The 14,557-nt window shown below is 42.6% G+C and overlaps 1 protein-coding gene across 2 annotated transcripts in view; it reads right to left on the bottom strand.

Annotated features, from left to right (window-relative positions):
• The window catches only part of LOC122549398 (junctophilin-1-like), a 118,261-nt gene that overhangs the window by 37,727 nt on the left and 65,977 nt on the right, over positions 1 to 14,557 (bottom strand). For both annotated transcript variants that reach the window (XM_043689157.1, XM_043689158.1), the window contains exon 3: positions 8,002 to 8,120. In XM_043689157.1, the coding sequence (XP_043545092.1) occupies positions 8,002 to 8,120 (119 nt within the window). The remainder of the gene's footprint in view (positions 1 to 8,001; positions 8,121 to 14,557) is intronic.

Genomic DNA, 14,557 nt, shown 5'->3' with positions numbered 1-14,557 from the left:
AGATCTTTTGACAGGGCGTCTGGATTACTTAATCACTATCTCATTAAATTGTTACTCAGTGACTCAGAGATTACCAGTTGAGCTAACCAGGCTCTCTGACTTTGGCTGTGAGTTAAAGCTGGGTGGTACTGAATCAATCTACAAGGGATTGATAATGATGTTGGCCTTATCTAACTGCTCCGGACTAAATAGGATTTTGTGACAATCCATCCTAGGTACAGATGTCCTAGAAACCAATTAGAAACACGGCAGTCTATAATGATGTCTAAACATTATGAAATGCTGAAAAAAATAGAATGGTTAGTGTTAAAGAAAATGGACAGCAGCATTAAAGTGTCATCTGGGAGTATTTGCTTGATATATTAACCCTAAATATTTCTCAATGCTCCAGCATTTCTATCGGGTTATCTAGCATTTATTTGACCTAGTATAGTTTGGACGTGATTACCAACCAAGGATTCTGAACATTTGTAACTGAAGACAGCTTGGTAATCTTAGACAGCGGGAAAGACGGAGTATAAAGTTACTGAGGCGGTGCTGAAGATAACACACTATCTTTTTACAGCTGGGATACAGTCTGGCATTCTCTCGTTTATCTCATAACTCAGGCCCAACTGAATTTAGATAGCCCCTCATCCCAGCTTTCACCACTACCTCAATCTGCTTTACATGTAATATTTCTTCTCTCCAAGATTCCCTGTGCAGACCATGCACATGTCAGTTCCTTTAGGTTATGGCAAATACTGGTCACATAAAGAATTAATAAAGGCTGCATACTTCAGCAAATTTGCATGCAATAAAAGTGTTTTTCTTTGTCCTCATGCTTATATTATTATGTAACTACTGTGAAATGTCCCAATTACTTTGTCAGCAAGGAATGAGTATCCTTTCCATGATAATTAAGTTGCTATAAAATCAAAGTATTTTTCATATTAACGTATTGTTATGATACGAGTAAGATATTTAGAGGAAAAAGTACAGAGCAAAATATACATTTCACTGTATGAGCCGCAGTCCTAAGCCTAAGCAGGTCATAGTTCATGGTATAAGCAGATCTACAGAAGTAACAGACTTGCCCAGACTCATTAGAAATGTCACTACAAGATCATCGACGTTAAGTTCAAATTTTGGCTGAAGCTGAAGTGATAAACACATTCCCATCCTTCTCTTTTCTCACAAATTAAATGTGATACTGGTATTTCTTTTTCTCTACTCATTCATGGGATGAGGGCATTGCCAGTTTGGCAGCATTTATCGCCCATCCCTAATTGCCCAGAGGGCAGTTAAGAGTCAACCACATTGCAGTGGGCCTGGAGTCACATGTAGGCCAGACCAGGTAAGGATGGCGGATTTTTTGCCCTAAAGGATATTCGGGAACCAGATGGGCTTTTTCGACAATCGTCAATGGATTCATGGTCATCAATAGACTTTTCTTAATTGAATTCAAATTTCACCATTTGCCATTGTGGGGAAAAAAATCTGGGTCCCCAGAAGATTATCTGGGTCTCTAGGTTAACAGTTCAGTGATAATAGTACTAGTCCATCACCTTGCCCTGATATGACAAGTTTCTAATCAGCTTAATGTTTTAATTGTCCAGTACAAACTATTAATTACCATTGAAACTTGTTTGCATGAATCACTTTTCCTTGTCCACTTGGACTCCTCTGAAAGAATTTGTGCAATTCTGTTGTAGTTTATTGTAAATCCAATAAATATAGGTAAAGAGTTTCATTTTGGATGCAACTGGTAATTGGGCGTAAGCTATGCGTAAAAACTATAATGATTTAAACCACAAGTTCCCACACTTTTGCCCTATCCTTCTCTTCTCTCCCACAATAGCGACAGGGACACCTTGATCCTCACTTTCCACCCACCAGCATCCACATCCAAAGGATCATAAAGCAGTCAATACTGCCAAATCCAACTGGATGTCACTACCAGACACATATTCTCCTCCCCTCCCTAGTCAGCGTTATGCAGGGACCATTCCCTCTGGCCTCCCCCTCCTCCATTCCCAACACCTTCCCATGCAATCGCAGAAGGTTCAACACTTGTCCCATTTGCTTCCTTTCTCCTCATCAAGGCCTCAAATACAACTTGCCGGTAAAGCAGCAAATATACCTGCACTTCACTCAAACTAGTCCACTGTATTTGCTGCACACATTGTGGCCTCTTTGACACTGGGGAGACAAAGTGAGGACTGGGTGGCCCCTTTACAGAACACCTACGTTCTGTCTGTAAAACTGATCCTGAGCTTCCATTTGCCTGCCACTTCAACACACCACTATGTTCCCTGACCAACTTCTCTGCCTCGGACTTGCTGCAGTGCTCCAGCGAAGTTCAGCACAAGCTGGAAATACAGCAGCTCATTTTCTGCCTGCAGACTCTGCAGCCCACAGGACTCATTGGAAGATCAATCAGTTTGGAGCCTGAGCACTTCCTTCCATGTTCTTTACCTACACCCCCCACTTCCACTCTTTATTATTTCTTTAATTAATTAATTCATTCATTCACAGAAGTCACATGACACCAGGTTATAGTCCTGCAGGTTTATTTGAAATCACAAGCTTTTGGAGCGCTGCTCCTTTGTCAGGTGAGGACGAATAAACCTGTTGGACTATAACCTGGTGTCATGTGACTTCTGATCTTGTGTACCCCTGCCCAACATCAGCACCTCCACCTCATTCATTCACAGGGTGTTAGGTGTGTTGGCTTGGCCAGTGTTTACTGCCAATCCTTAAATGCCCAGAGGACAGTTAAGAGTCAACATGTAGGCCTGACCAGATGAGGATGGCAGCTTCCTTCCCTCAAGGACATTAGCAATGCAAATGGGTTTTCCCGAAAATTCACAACAGTTCATGGTCACCATTAGATTCTTTATTCCAGACGTTACTTCAAATAATTGAATTAGCATTGAACCCAGACCTCTAAAACATTACCTGTGTCTCTGGATTAACAGCCTAGCGGTAATACTACTAGGCCATCACCTCACCAATATTCAATGCCTTTGTAAACTGAAAAAGCAATCATTCAAAACCTTTCAAAATGTATTTATTTGTGCCTTATATCAAAATCAAATGAAATTATAACAGTCACTTTGAAGGTGCACAGACAGATACTACTGGTGAAACTTATGATGTTGATTATTTTGTTCTCGGGTCTTTATCTTTTGCCCGAAACATCGATTCTCCTGCTCCTTGGATGCTGCCTGACCTGCTATGCTTTTCCAGCACCACACACTTGACTATAATCTCCAGCATCTACACTACTCACTTTCGCTGTTTTGTTCTCGGGCCTCGTGAATTTGTTAGTTATACTGGCTTCCAACCTTGATTTTTTTTCAAGAAAGAGATGACTAAAAAAAATTTCAGAAATTAACTTTACATTTTAAATTCTGTAATCTTTGTGCTAGTTTGGCTACTACTTTGGGCGAATTGTATTTGGAAGAAAAGTAAACTGGCTGAAATTCTTTCTAATCTTGTGCTTGCAATGTTTTATATAAAATTCCCTGCAGTGTGGAAACAGGCCATTCAGCCCATACCAACCCACCAAAGAATGTCCCACCCAGACCCAACCTATCCTGTAACCCTGGCAATTCCCATGACTCATCCACTTAGCCTACACATCCCTGGGCACAATGGTCAATTTCCATGGGGAGAAAGTGAGGTCTGCAGATGCTGGAGATCAGAGCTGGAAATGTGTTGCTGGAAAAGCGCAGCAGGTCAGGCAGCATCCAGGGAACAGGAGAATCGACGTTTCGGGCATAAGCCCTTCTTCAGGAAGAAGGGCTTATGCCCGAAACGTCGATTCTCCTGTTCCCTGGATGCTGCCTGACCTGCTGCGCTTTTCCAGCAACACATTTCCAGGTCAATTTCCATGGCCAATCCATCTAACCTGTGCATCTTTGGACTGCGCGAGGAAACCCACGCAGAGAATGTGCAGACTCCACACAGGCAGTTGCCTGAGGGTGGAATTGAACCCAGATCCCTGGCATTGTGAGGCAGCAGTGCTAACCATTGAGCCACCATACTGCCCTTTATCTCCACAAATCTGATTAGGATGTTTCAGAATGTCCTTGAAGTCAATTTGGCCAGAGGTGGTTATGGTAAAGGGGAGTAGGAATACCACCAACAGCAATTCATAACCTGACTAACCACTTGGATTGGCCTCAAGTGAACAGCCAATTGTTACACAATTCTTCCTTTTTTATTCCCTATTTCCAGTGATTTACATTCTCTCATGTCCATTTCCTCCCCCCCGCCTGGTATGTAGGATGAACTGATTCAGTGCTGTTGTTCCTTTAAAGTTATGGTGCAATTGGCAAACAGCGTGTGCATTCTGTTCAGACTGATTGTGAGTTTCCATCTGTCCAAAGGGATCAGGTACAAGGGCTGATCCTTTCCTTTCGCATCCTCAGTGGGACGCTGCTCTCACAGTGAACGCAGCACGTGAAGCTACAGGCATGCCACCTGAGGTGTGTGGCCCAATATCACGAATGTACTGTGCTGCATAACCTTCCGTTAACCAAACTAAATTGGTTTCTAACATTCATTAGAAAATCTTTTAACACCACAAAGCAAGCATCAAAAGACAGACCAGGTTTGAACATGGAGTTCTGGAGGTATGAGAGACAAATGTTCCATTAATAGAATTCTGACTTTACATTGTCTCATGTCAATTTTGTATTTTTTTTGTAAAAGGTGACCTTTGATTTTAAGAACAGCTTTAAATGAATTTTAATATTAAAATCAGACTCTGCTTTTTACCAATACTGTCTTACTCACCTCAAAAACTTTACAATTATTCTGCATGGTACTTGAAAGCTGATGAGGTCTCATTTTACCTACTCTGCATTCTGAGTAGTAATATATCACCCCTGTGGTAGGGCAAGAATACTACATAAAGTTCATCTTAGCTCAAGGATTTGACAGAGCTGCCTAACTTTATCCTATTCAGCTTCATTGCCCGAGGTCTATATTTTAATGTTAGAGAGCCGTGTGGGACTGTGATATGTCTCCAAATGTAATTTGGTTTAAATATCCATCTATCTCACTATGGAAAATAGAAGTATTGTTGACATTTTGATAGCAAATTTCTTTTTGTTTTTGGTTAACTTTTATATTAAAGTTAGTATATGGTATATCAATCATTTGGTATGAAATTATTGCTTGCTTATTTCACAAATAAATACATTAGAATTGCCATGAGAGGTTACTAAAAGATAAATAAATGCAAATCATTTGTGCTTTATTATTCTCTTTTATTGTTTCACTATTAAGAAATATACATTATCAGTTTATACAAACAAAATGGACATTAAATTAGCTGGAGTGAGTGTAGATAAAACTGGAGATTGGGACTCTGTTTTTGGAGACTACAGCTTGTCCAAATGGAAATGGGACCTCTAATCTAGAAGTCCCACCCTCAGTTCCGACTGATCCTGTTTTCATGAGTAGGGGAAAGGGGCAGGATAAGATTCCTCATTATGGGAAACCTGAACTCGACATGCCCCCATAACATAACTAGAGTCAAAGTACACAGTGATCAGAAACAGCACTGAAAGAAATACTTGGGGGTCAAATTTTTGTGGCTCAGAGGTGGAGAGGGGCTCTTCCAAGAGTGCAGAGATGCTGTGGATTTCCTCTGCTTTTAATCACTCAATATTCCAACTGCTGTCCTCTCCAACTAGTCTCCTTCCTCACTCATGCTGTCAGGAATCATTTCCATGGGTCTCCAGTGATGGCCTGACCCTCTGTGACATTCTGCTTTTGACCAGTGGTGAAGAATCATGACTGATGTGTTCAAATAAGGTACAAGAGTTCAAACCCACTGGGTGTCTTGGTTAGATGGAATGTCAGTTGCTTTGACTGGTGCACCCGTGATTTCAGCCCCCAAAGTTAATGCAGATTCCCATACCTGTTAAATGTTTTAAAAACTAATTCAAGGGATATGGACATCACCTCTGGGCCACCCGGACGAACCAACCCAACCACCCTGTAGCACAGCATTTCAACTCCCCCTCCCACTCCACCGAGGATATGCAGGTCATTGGACTCATCCACCGCCAAACCACAACAACCCGACGGTCGGAGGATGAGCGTCTTATCTTCCGACTGGGAACCCTCCAACCACAGGGGATGAACTTGGACTTCACCAGTTTCTTCATCCCCCCTCCCCCCACCTTGTCTCAGCCGGATCCCTCCAGCCCGGCACCGCCTTCCTGACCTGCAGTCTTCTTCTTGACCTCTCCGCCTCCATCCTACTCCGACCTATCACCCTCACCTTGACCTCTTTCCACCTATCACATTTCCAACGCCCCTCCTCCAAGTCCCTCCTCCCTACCTTTTATCTTCTCCTGCTGGACACTCTCTGCTCATTCCTGAAGAAGGGCCTGTGCCCGAAACGTCGAATCTCCTGTTCCCTGGATGCTGCCTGACCTGCTGTGCTGTTCCAGCAATAAAGTTTCAACTTTGATCTCCAGCATCTGCAGACCTCACTTTCTCCTCATATGGACATCACTGGCAAGGTCAGAATATATTGCCCATTGAAAACTGCTCTTAAGATGGTAGGGAATTACTTTCTTGAAGTGCTGCAGCCTGTCGGATGGAAATACTTGCAGGCCTGATAAGGATGAGAGTTCCAGGAGTTTTGCCTCAGTGATGGTGAACAGACTGTGACCCATTTCAAAGTTAGGATGGAATGTGACTCAGAGGGGAGTTAACAGTTGGTGGCATTCCCATGCACTTGTTGCCATTATCATCTCAGGGACAGAAGTCAAATTATCCCTCCAGTTTCCATCAATAGCTTCAGTTGAGGAGACACAACAAAAATACGTTGTGGTAAAAGTACTCCGATGAAAGACCCCATGAAGTTTCATAAATTAAGAAGCGCAAATAATATCAATAATATTTATTCACGCACGGAATGTGGGCAGTGATGTCCAGGCCAGTATTTATTACCCATGATGTAAGCAAAAGAAGATTTTGTAATGAAGTTTAAAATATGGACTAGATATATGTGTTTACCACAATTGCCTCCATATGACAGAAATTGGGCTCATTCTCCTTGGAGCAGTGAAGATGAAGAGATGACCTTATTCAGCTGTTTAAAATTATAAACATTTTTGACAGGGTAAAGAAGGATGTTCTGTTTCCATTAGTTGATGTGTCAGTCACTAAGAGACACAATTTCAAGATTGTCAGCAAGAGGGCTAGGAGTGAGATGATGAGAAACTTCTTTACTCCAGAGAATTGTTAGAATCTTGGAATGGCTGCTTGAGAAAGCAGTGGAGATGGATTCCATACAAAGTTTCAAAACAGAGCTTGATATATATTTGAAAATGCAGAATTTAGAGGGCTACAGAGACACGGCTGAAGAATGGGAATAGTTGGGTAGCTGTCTCTGGAGCCAGTACAGACACAATGGGTCGAATGGCCTCCTTCTAAATGGTAAAATCTATGTTTCTATGTCCGGATAAGTACTGAAGGTCTGACATTTTAATGTGAATGCCTTCACACATCAGAGACAAGGTTAGATGAGTAATTTCACTACAATTTCAAAGCCAACTGACCAGTAAATAAAACACTTTTCCTAACAGGCTGTAAAGGCTATTATCCAATTTAAATGTTTAATTATAAACTGTTGGAACTGTTTTCATGAATCATTACATGAGAAGTCAGACTACTGCTTTGTAACTTCTGCTATCAATATAGCAATTACCCAGATTTACCTGTCACTTATGATTGTGATGCTGAAAACATGAAAGGTTTTAAAATTTGAAGTTAGAATAAAAATGGAAAAATAGAATAAAGGATCATGATATTTATGAGCAATATTTAAACCAATGCCACCTTAAATGCATGTACCACATCATTGCAAGTGTGCTTCCTTATAAAGGAAAGGTCTCTTAATTTCCAAGTACTGAACTGCTATTTTTGAAAACATGGGTTTAAATTGTCTTGCAGAATTAATTTTCTGGGTGTTTGGATGTGGACATTTACCTGGCTGGCAGAAGGTTGGCGACAGTTCCCTGGCAACTCCCCTCGCAATGTCCGATTCCTGGCTTGCAGCTTGTGCAGCTCCATCTGCTGCATCAGCTTTGGCCCTCGCGTGTGCAGTTCTAGATTAAAGAAACCAGAAGTAAACTTCAGCAATATACTGCCAGGATTATTTTATCTCTTACCCCGTACTTCGGGGAGGTGGTGGTGTGGTAATGTCACTGGACCAGTAATGCAGAGTCTCCAGGCTAGAGTTCTGAGGACATGGGTTTTAAAACCCACCAGTTTGAATTTTAAATTCAATAAAATTCTGTATTTAAACAAGTTTCAACAATGACCAGCCTTACCTCATCTGGCCGATACGTGACTCCAGACCCACTGGGCAATTAGGTGTGAACAATTGATAGCTGGTCTAGCCAGCAACATCATGGCCAAATTTTTAAAAGTACTTGGTTTATTGACTTATATGGAATTGTCTAATTGAGTAGGGTTCTCCCTATTGGAGTTCATGCATACCTAAACAAAATGATTTGAACAACAATGTAGCAATGATAATATTTGTCACATGCACAACAAATGGAAGATATTCCTCATTGATTTTACCATTTAACAAGCATTAATTCATCTGTATACAATTTACGTGACATAACTATCAAGTGCATAATCCATCAAACAGTGCATTTTCTCAAATAATTACAATGAGCCCATCCTTCATGCCATCTTGAATAAAGATAAAGGTAAATACCAGTTTCATAAATGTTGTTTTATGGACCAACAAAAGCATTATATGATAATCAATACAAAAAAAGGAACGGCATACTTAAGATAATTTAATCACTTTTCCTGGAATAGTAATACTTTTATTCAACAAAATATTGCTTTCAACATCTAATAAATTATCTTCAACAAAAGTGGACCTTGATCATGCTACAATTAAATGTTTACAATGGACATATTTTGATTTTAAGTACCAAAATAATGATATTGTGATATAGGAATCAAGTCGAAGTGAAATAAATTCAATTTAAATTTATTTCTAAGGTTTACCTTTGATAATATTTTTAATTGTCAACTAGATTTCTGAAGGAACTATCAATTCCATTAGTTTTCCATTGAAAACTCATCGTCACTGGTTGCTTAATGAACAGGAGCCATAATACAGAAGCAAACACTTGGCCTATGCCCACCATGTTGCCCTTGTTTACATACCTGATTAGCAGAGAGAAAAAAAATCAAGTTGACAAACTGGTGAGTGCTGGAAGGATATTATACCCAGTTTTCCAAAAGGTCATACTCCCAGAGGCATGAAAGGGTAAAAAGCCAGTGCAGTGGCTGCACAGAAAGGGCATCATAACCCCACCATACATTACTTAGCTAATTTGTTTCCATGATTATTCAGAGGACGTGAGCTTCACTGGCCTTGCTCAACCTTCGTGCTGTAATCCATTTGGTGTAGCTACACCCACAATAATGTTAAGGTGGGACTTCCAGTATATTGATCAGTGACAGTGAAGGAAAGGTAATATATTGCCAAGTCATGATGGTAAGTCGTGTCCCTTTTATATGCTGCCCTTGTCCTTCTAGTAGCTGGTTTGGAAGGTATTGTAACCACCTGATGAAGTAGCAGCATTCTGAAAGTTAGTGCTTCCAATTAAACCTGTTGGACTATAACCTGATGTTGTGCGATTTTTAACTTAATCCAGTCTTGTTTCATTTGGACACGGACTGCTTAAGTATGACAGGAATCATGAAAGGCAGCACACATTTTACAATGATCATCAAGCATCTCCCTTCAGACCTTATGATGGAGGGAATGTCATTGATGAAGCAATTAGAACAGGGTGCACAGCGGGTATCTTCACTTGCTCTCTTAGCACTCAGATATTATATGCCTACTCAGAGACACCAAGCATCTCTGCATTGCTTTGCCATCTCATTCAGAACTTGAAATCTCACAGCAGTTGTATCATACTTTGCCGTTTAGCATAGACACAAAGCCAGGCAGTTTGTCGTGGTTGTCAGCAGCGATCAGTCAAGGGGCTTGGACATACCTCTGTTTGGCTCCGTGCTAGGTCAATGCACACCTGCAGCATGTGCCAAAAGCTTATGTGCATACTGCATGTGACTCAACCAAATAGCCATGTCCCAAAGGCCAAAGGGAGTGGTGCTCTGACAAGTCAAAGGGTGATTGTCTTCAGTCTGGGGAATTGCCATAGTCAAGGCAAGGATCCAATCCTCAGTCCATAGTCTGGGACAGGCCAGTCAGCGCCAGGACTCTGTATCACTGCAGTTATTGTTGTTAAGGTGAAGACTGAATGAGAGTGTTGTGTGGGGAAGCTCACGTCTGACGAGGTCAACAAGGGGTGAAAGAAAGAAAGGAACATGAGGGTTTGGAGGCCCCCATTCCCCGCCAGATTATCAGGCTGATCTTGTGAAACGTCACCTGCGTTGTCGTCCATTCTCATCTGACTTGCAAATACGAAAGAGAAATAGTCCTGGGATGTGGTGTCATAGTCAAAGAGCTGGAAAAGCACAGCTGGTCAGGAGGTAGCTGGGAATGTGATAGGTAGATGAAGATGGGGATGAAAGTGATAGGTTGGAGAGGAGAGTGGAGCAGAACGGGGAAGGAAGATTGACAGGTAGGACCATTCAAGAGGGCACTGCCGAGTTGGAAGGTTGGGACTGGGATCGGGTGGGGGGAGGGGAAAATGGTGAACCTGGTGAAATCCACATTGATCCCGTGTAGTTGGAGGGTCCCAAGGCAGAAGGTGAGGCGTTCTTCCTCCACGCATCATACACAACTAGAGCACTCAAAGAGGGAAAAATAATGATGGCTGCTGAAGAGCTGGGAGAGTAGCAGCTGTCTTCCATGGTGGATGAGGAAGACATTAAGCAAGAGGAATATCACCTTCAGCAGGATAGAGCAAACAATGCTGGGCGCAACAAGCCAGACAGGACTTAACTAACCCTGATTCCAGTAGATGTGGGTTGGGTGAAGTGACTGGTTGAAACTTTATTAATGCTCGAAAGGTAAAAAGCCCCTTTTTATTCCATTTGCCTTTTATTTCTTCACTTTTTCTCTTGTTCAATACAAGTTAAGGTTTTAACAGTTGAGGGCTTTCCAACATGTGATGCTCCCACAGTTGAATGATAATGAGATGTTATGCTATGCCAGGCATTCAGGAAGCACTCCCTCAGACAGAGATCTAACATGGTTTAGCGTTAAAGACAGGTGGCTTGTGGAGCTTGGCTTTTGTAGCTGCAGCCACTATAACAGTCAATCAGAAAGGTGATGACGTAAGACAGCAACACATTTTCGGATGTGGGATTGTATCTGAAATGAACCACCACCTATGTGCTTTCAGAAGAGTTACCCTCCCACTATGTGTACTGTGGAGGGCTACTCATGACTCAGTGGCTGACCTGGTGCACAGCTGGTTCTTAAGTACAGCGCTGTTCTCATTTTTTTAATTCATTCATCAGATGTGGATGTCACTGGCTAGGCCAACATTTACTGTCCATCCCTAATTACCTAGGATTCACGATTCCCAGGAGGTTCTGGCTATGATGAGTACATCTGTTACGGCTGAATGCATGAAAGTGAGAGTGTGGCACTGTACAGGCATGGCATACACATTATGAGTTCAGCAGCCTAAAACTGCATGAGATAAAATGTTAAATCTCACAGAGGGACCCTCCATGAAACTCCAATTTTTGGTACAATTCAGCCCTAATTTCGAGATCTTTTTTGTCAACTTGCACTGTCTTCAAGAGTTTCTGTCGTCTTTTATGTCAAATGGCACTGACCTTTTCACGATGCAATTGGTGCAGTCTCTTAGAAATATTTTTCACAAACATTCTGACAATTACGAACAAACAATTACGGCTTTCGCCAACATTTGAAAGAAATTAAAATTTTCCTTAGAATACTGCTTCCAGGTCAAACATCAACACTGAATTAATAATGAGGAATCTCAGTTTTGGGACAATAGCTATCGAAGCAGATTATCTCTGGAGACTCAGCATAGACGCTTATCACAATTTATTGCAGACTATGGCAACTAAGACTTCACACCAACAATGTAACCAAGAGTCCAGATATATCGTACATTCATGTTTTTCTTAGGAAAATGATTTTAAAAATACACACAGACTGCATGATGAGTTTCCTTTCTCACATACTACTGGTTAATGAGCTTCTGGTTCAAACTGTCCACCCAGCAAGAGCTCAAATCTTCACTTATACTACAGGGGTGATATCAACAACTTGGGTGAAATCCTATCATTAAATCAGGTGATATGACATTGTTGTTTGTGGGCAGTCAATGAATCAAGTGACTAGGTAATGCATTTCAGAGATATTGGTTGAGTGAAATATTCAGCAGGGTATCGGAAAAACGGTTCTACTCCTTGAATCATAGAATCCCTACAGTGTGGAAACAGGCCATTCAGCTCATCAAGTCCAAACAGCATCCCACCCAAGCCCGTCCCTCCCTATCCCTGTAACCCTGCATCCCCCATAGCTAACCCTCCCTGCCTGCACATCCCTGGATACAATTTAGCACGGTCAATCCACCAAACCCGCACATCTTTGGATTGTGGGAGGAAACCAGAGCCCCTGGAGGAAACCCATGCAGATGCAGGGAGAATGCAAACACTACGCAGTCCCCTGAGGGTGGAAATAAACCCGGGTTCCTGGTGCCGAGGCAGCAGTGCTAATCACTGAGCTACCGTGTTGCCCGCTTCACAGGATTTCAACTGAAGATGACATTGAGTAGTTCTTGTAAATGACATTTATCCAATAATGCAACTTGCCTTCAGTATATTACTCAAGAGTCTAGTATATGCTTAATTCACAGCATAATGTGAGCCCATGCTGTTTGGATCTATGGAGAGAATAAGTAATAGCCCACTCACTGATGCTCAGTTTGTGTTCGGTTAGGATTACTCAGCTTTTGACCTCCTTGCAACTCTGAGTCAAACATCTCACATTGACATTATCATTGTAGAATATCCCAGTATCAATATCCTGATGGTTACCATTGACCAGAAACTGAAATAGACCAGCCATATGGTCTCTTTGTTCAGCAACACTCCCTAGGACCTTACCATTAAGTTTATAAGTCCTGCTAAGATTTGATTTCCCAAAATGCAGCACCTCACATTTATCTGAATTAAACTCCATCTGCCACTTCTCAGCCCATTGGCCCATGTGGTCCAGATCCTGTTGTAATCTGAGGTAACCCTCTTTGCTGTCCACTACACCTCCAATTTTGGTGTCATCTGCAAACTTACTAACTGTACCTCTTACATTCACATCCAAATCAGTTATGTAAATGACAAAAAGTAGAGGACCCAGCACTCCACTGGTCACAGGCCTCCAGACTGAAAAAAAAACCCTCCACCACCACCCTCTGTCTTCTACCTTTGAGCTAGTTCTGTATCCAAATGCCTAGTTCTCCCTGTATTCCATGAGATCTAACCTTGCTAATCAGTCTCCCATGGGGAACTTGTCGAACGCCTTATTGAAGTCCACATAGATCACATCTATTGCTCTGCCCTTATCAAACCTTTTTGTTACTTCTTCAAAAACCTCAATCAAGTTTGTGAGACATGATTTCCCACGGACATAGCCATGTTGACTATCCCGAATCAGTCCTTGCCTTTCCATAGATGCTGGAGATCAGAGCTGAAAATGTGTTGCTGGAAAAGCACAGCAGGTCAGGCAGCATCCAAGGAGCAAGAGAATCAACGTTTCGGACATGAGCCCTTCTTCAGGAATGAGGAAAGTGTGTCCAGCAGGCTAAGATAAAAGGTAGGGAGGAGGGACTTCGGGGAGGTGCGTTGGAAATGCGATTGGTGGAAGGAGGTCAAGGTGAGGGTGATAGGCCGGAGTGGGGGTGGGCGCGGAGCGGTCAGGAAGAAGATTGCAGGTTAGGAAGGCAGTGCTGAGTTCGAGGGATTTGACTGAGACAAGGTGGGGGGAGGGGAAATGAGGAAACTGGAGAAATCTGAGTTCATCCCTTGTGGTTGGAGGGTTCGTAGGTGGAAGATGAGGCGTTCTTCCTCCAACTGTCGTGTTGCTATGGTCTGGCGATGGAGGAGTCCAAGGACCTGCATGTCCTTGGTGGAGTGGGAGAGGGAATTGAAGCGTTGAGCCATGGGGTGGTTGGGTTGATTGGTCTGGGTGTCCCAGAGGTGTTCTCTGAAACGTTCCGCAAGTAGGCGGCCTGTCTCCCCAATATAGAGGAGGCCACATCGGGTGCAGCGGATGCAATAAATGATGTGTGTGGAGGTGCAGGTGAATTTGTGGCGGATATGGAAGGATCCCTTGGGGCCTTGGCTGAAGAGCTTCTGGGCAGAGGAGATGACATCAGAGGAGATGACCCAGTGACATGACTAACCTGTACGACCACCCCGCCGCTTGCGTCTCCGCCCCCACGCCGATCTCCGTCACCATGCCTAACCCCGCCCCCACGCCGATCTCTGTCACCACGCCTAACCCCGCCCCCACGCTGATCCACCTAGGAACCCTCCAACCACAAGGGATAAACTCAGA

This window comes from Chiloscyllium plagiosum, chromosome 4, assembly GCF_004010195.1.
Source record: "Chiloscyllium plagiosum isolate BGI_BamShark_2017 chromosome 4, ASM401019v2, whole genome shotgun sequence".
Lineage (NCBI taxonomy): Eukaryota > Metazoa > Chordata > Chondrichthyes > Orectolobiformes > Hemiscylliidae > Chiloscyllium > Chiloscyllium plagiosum.
Note: the sequence above shows the minus strand (reverse complement) of the source record. Positions and strands in the feature narration are given on the sequence as shown.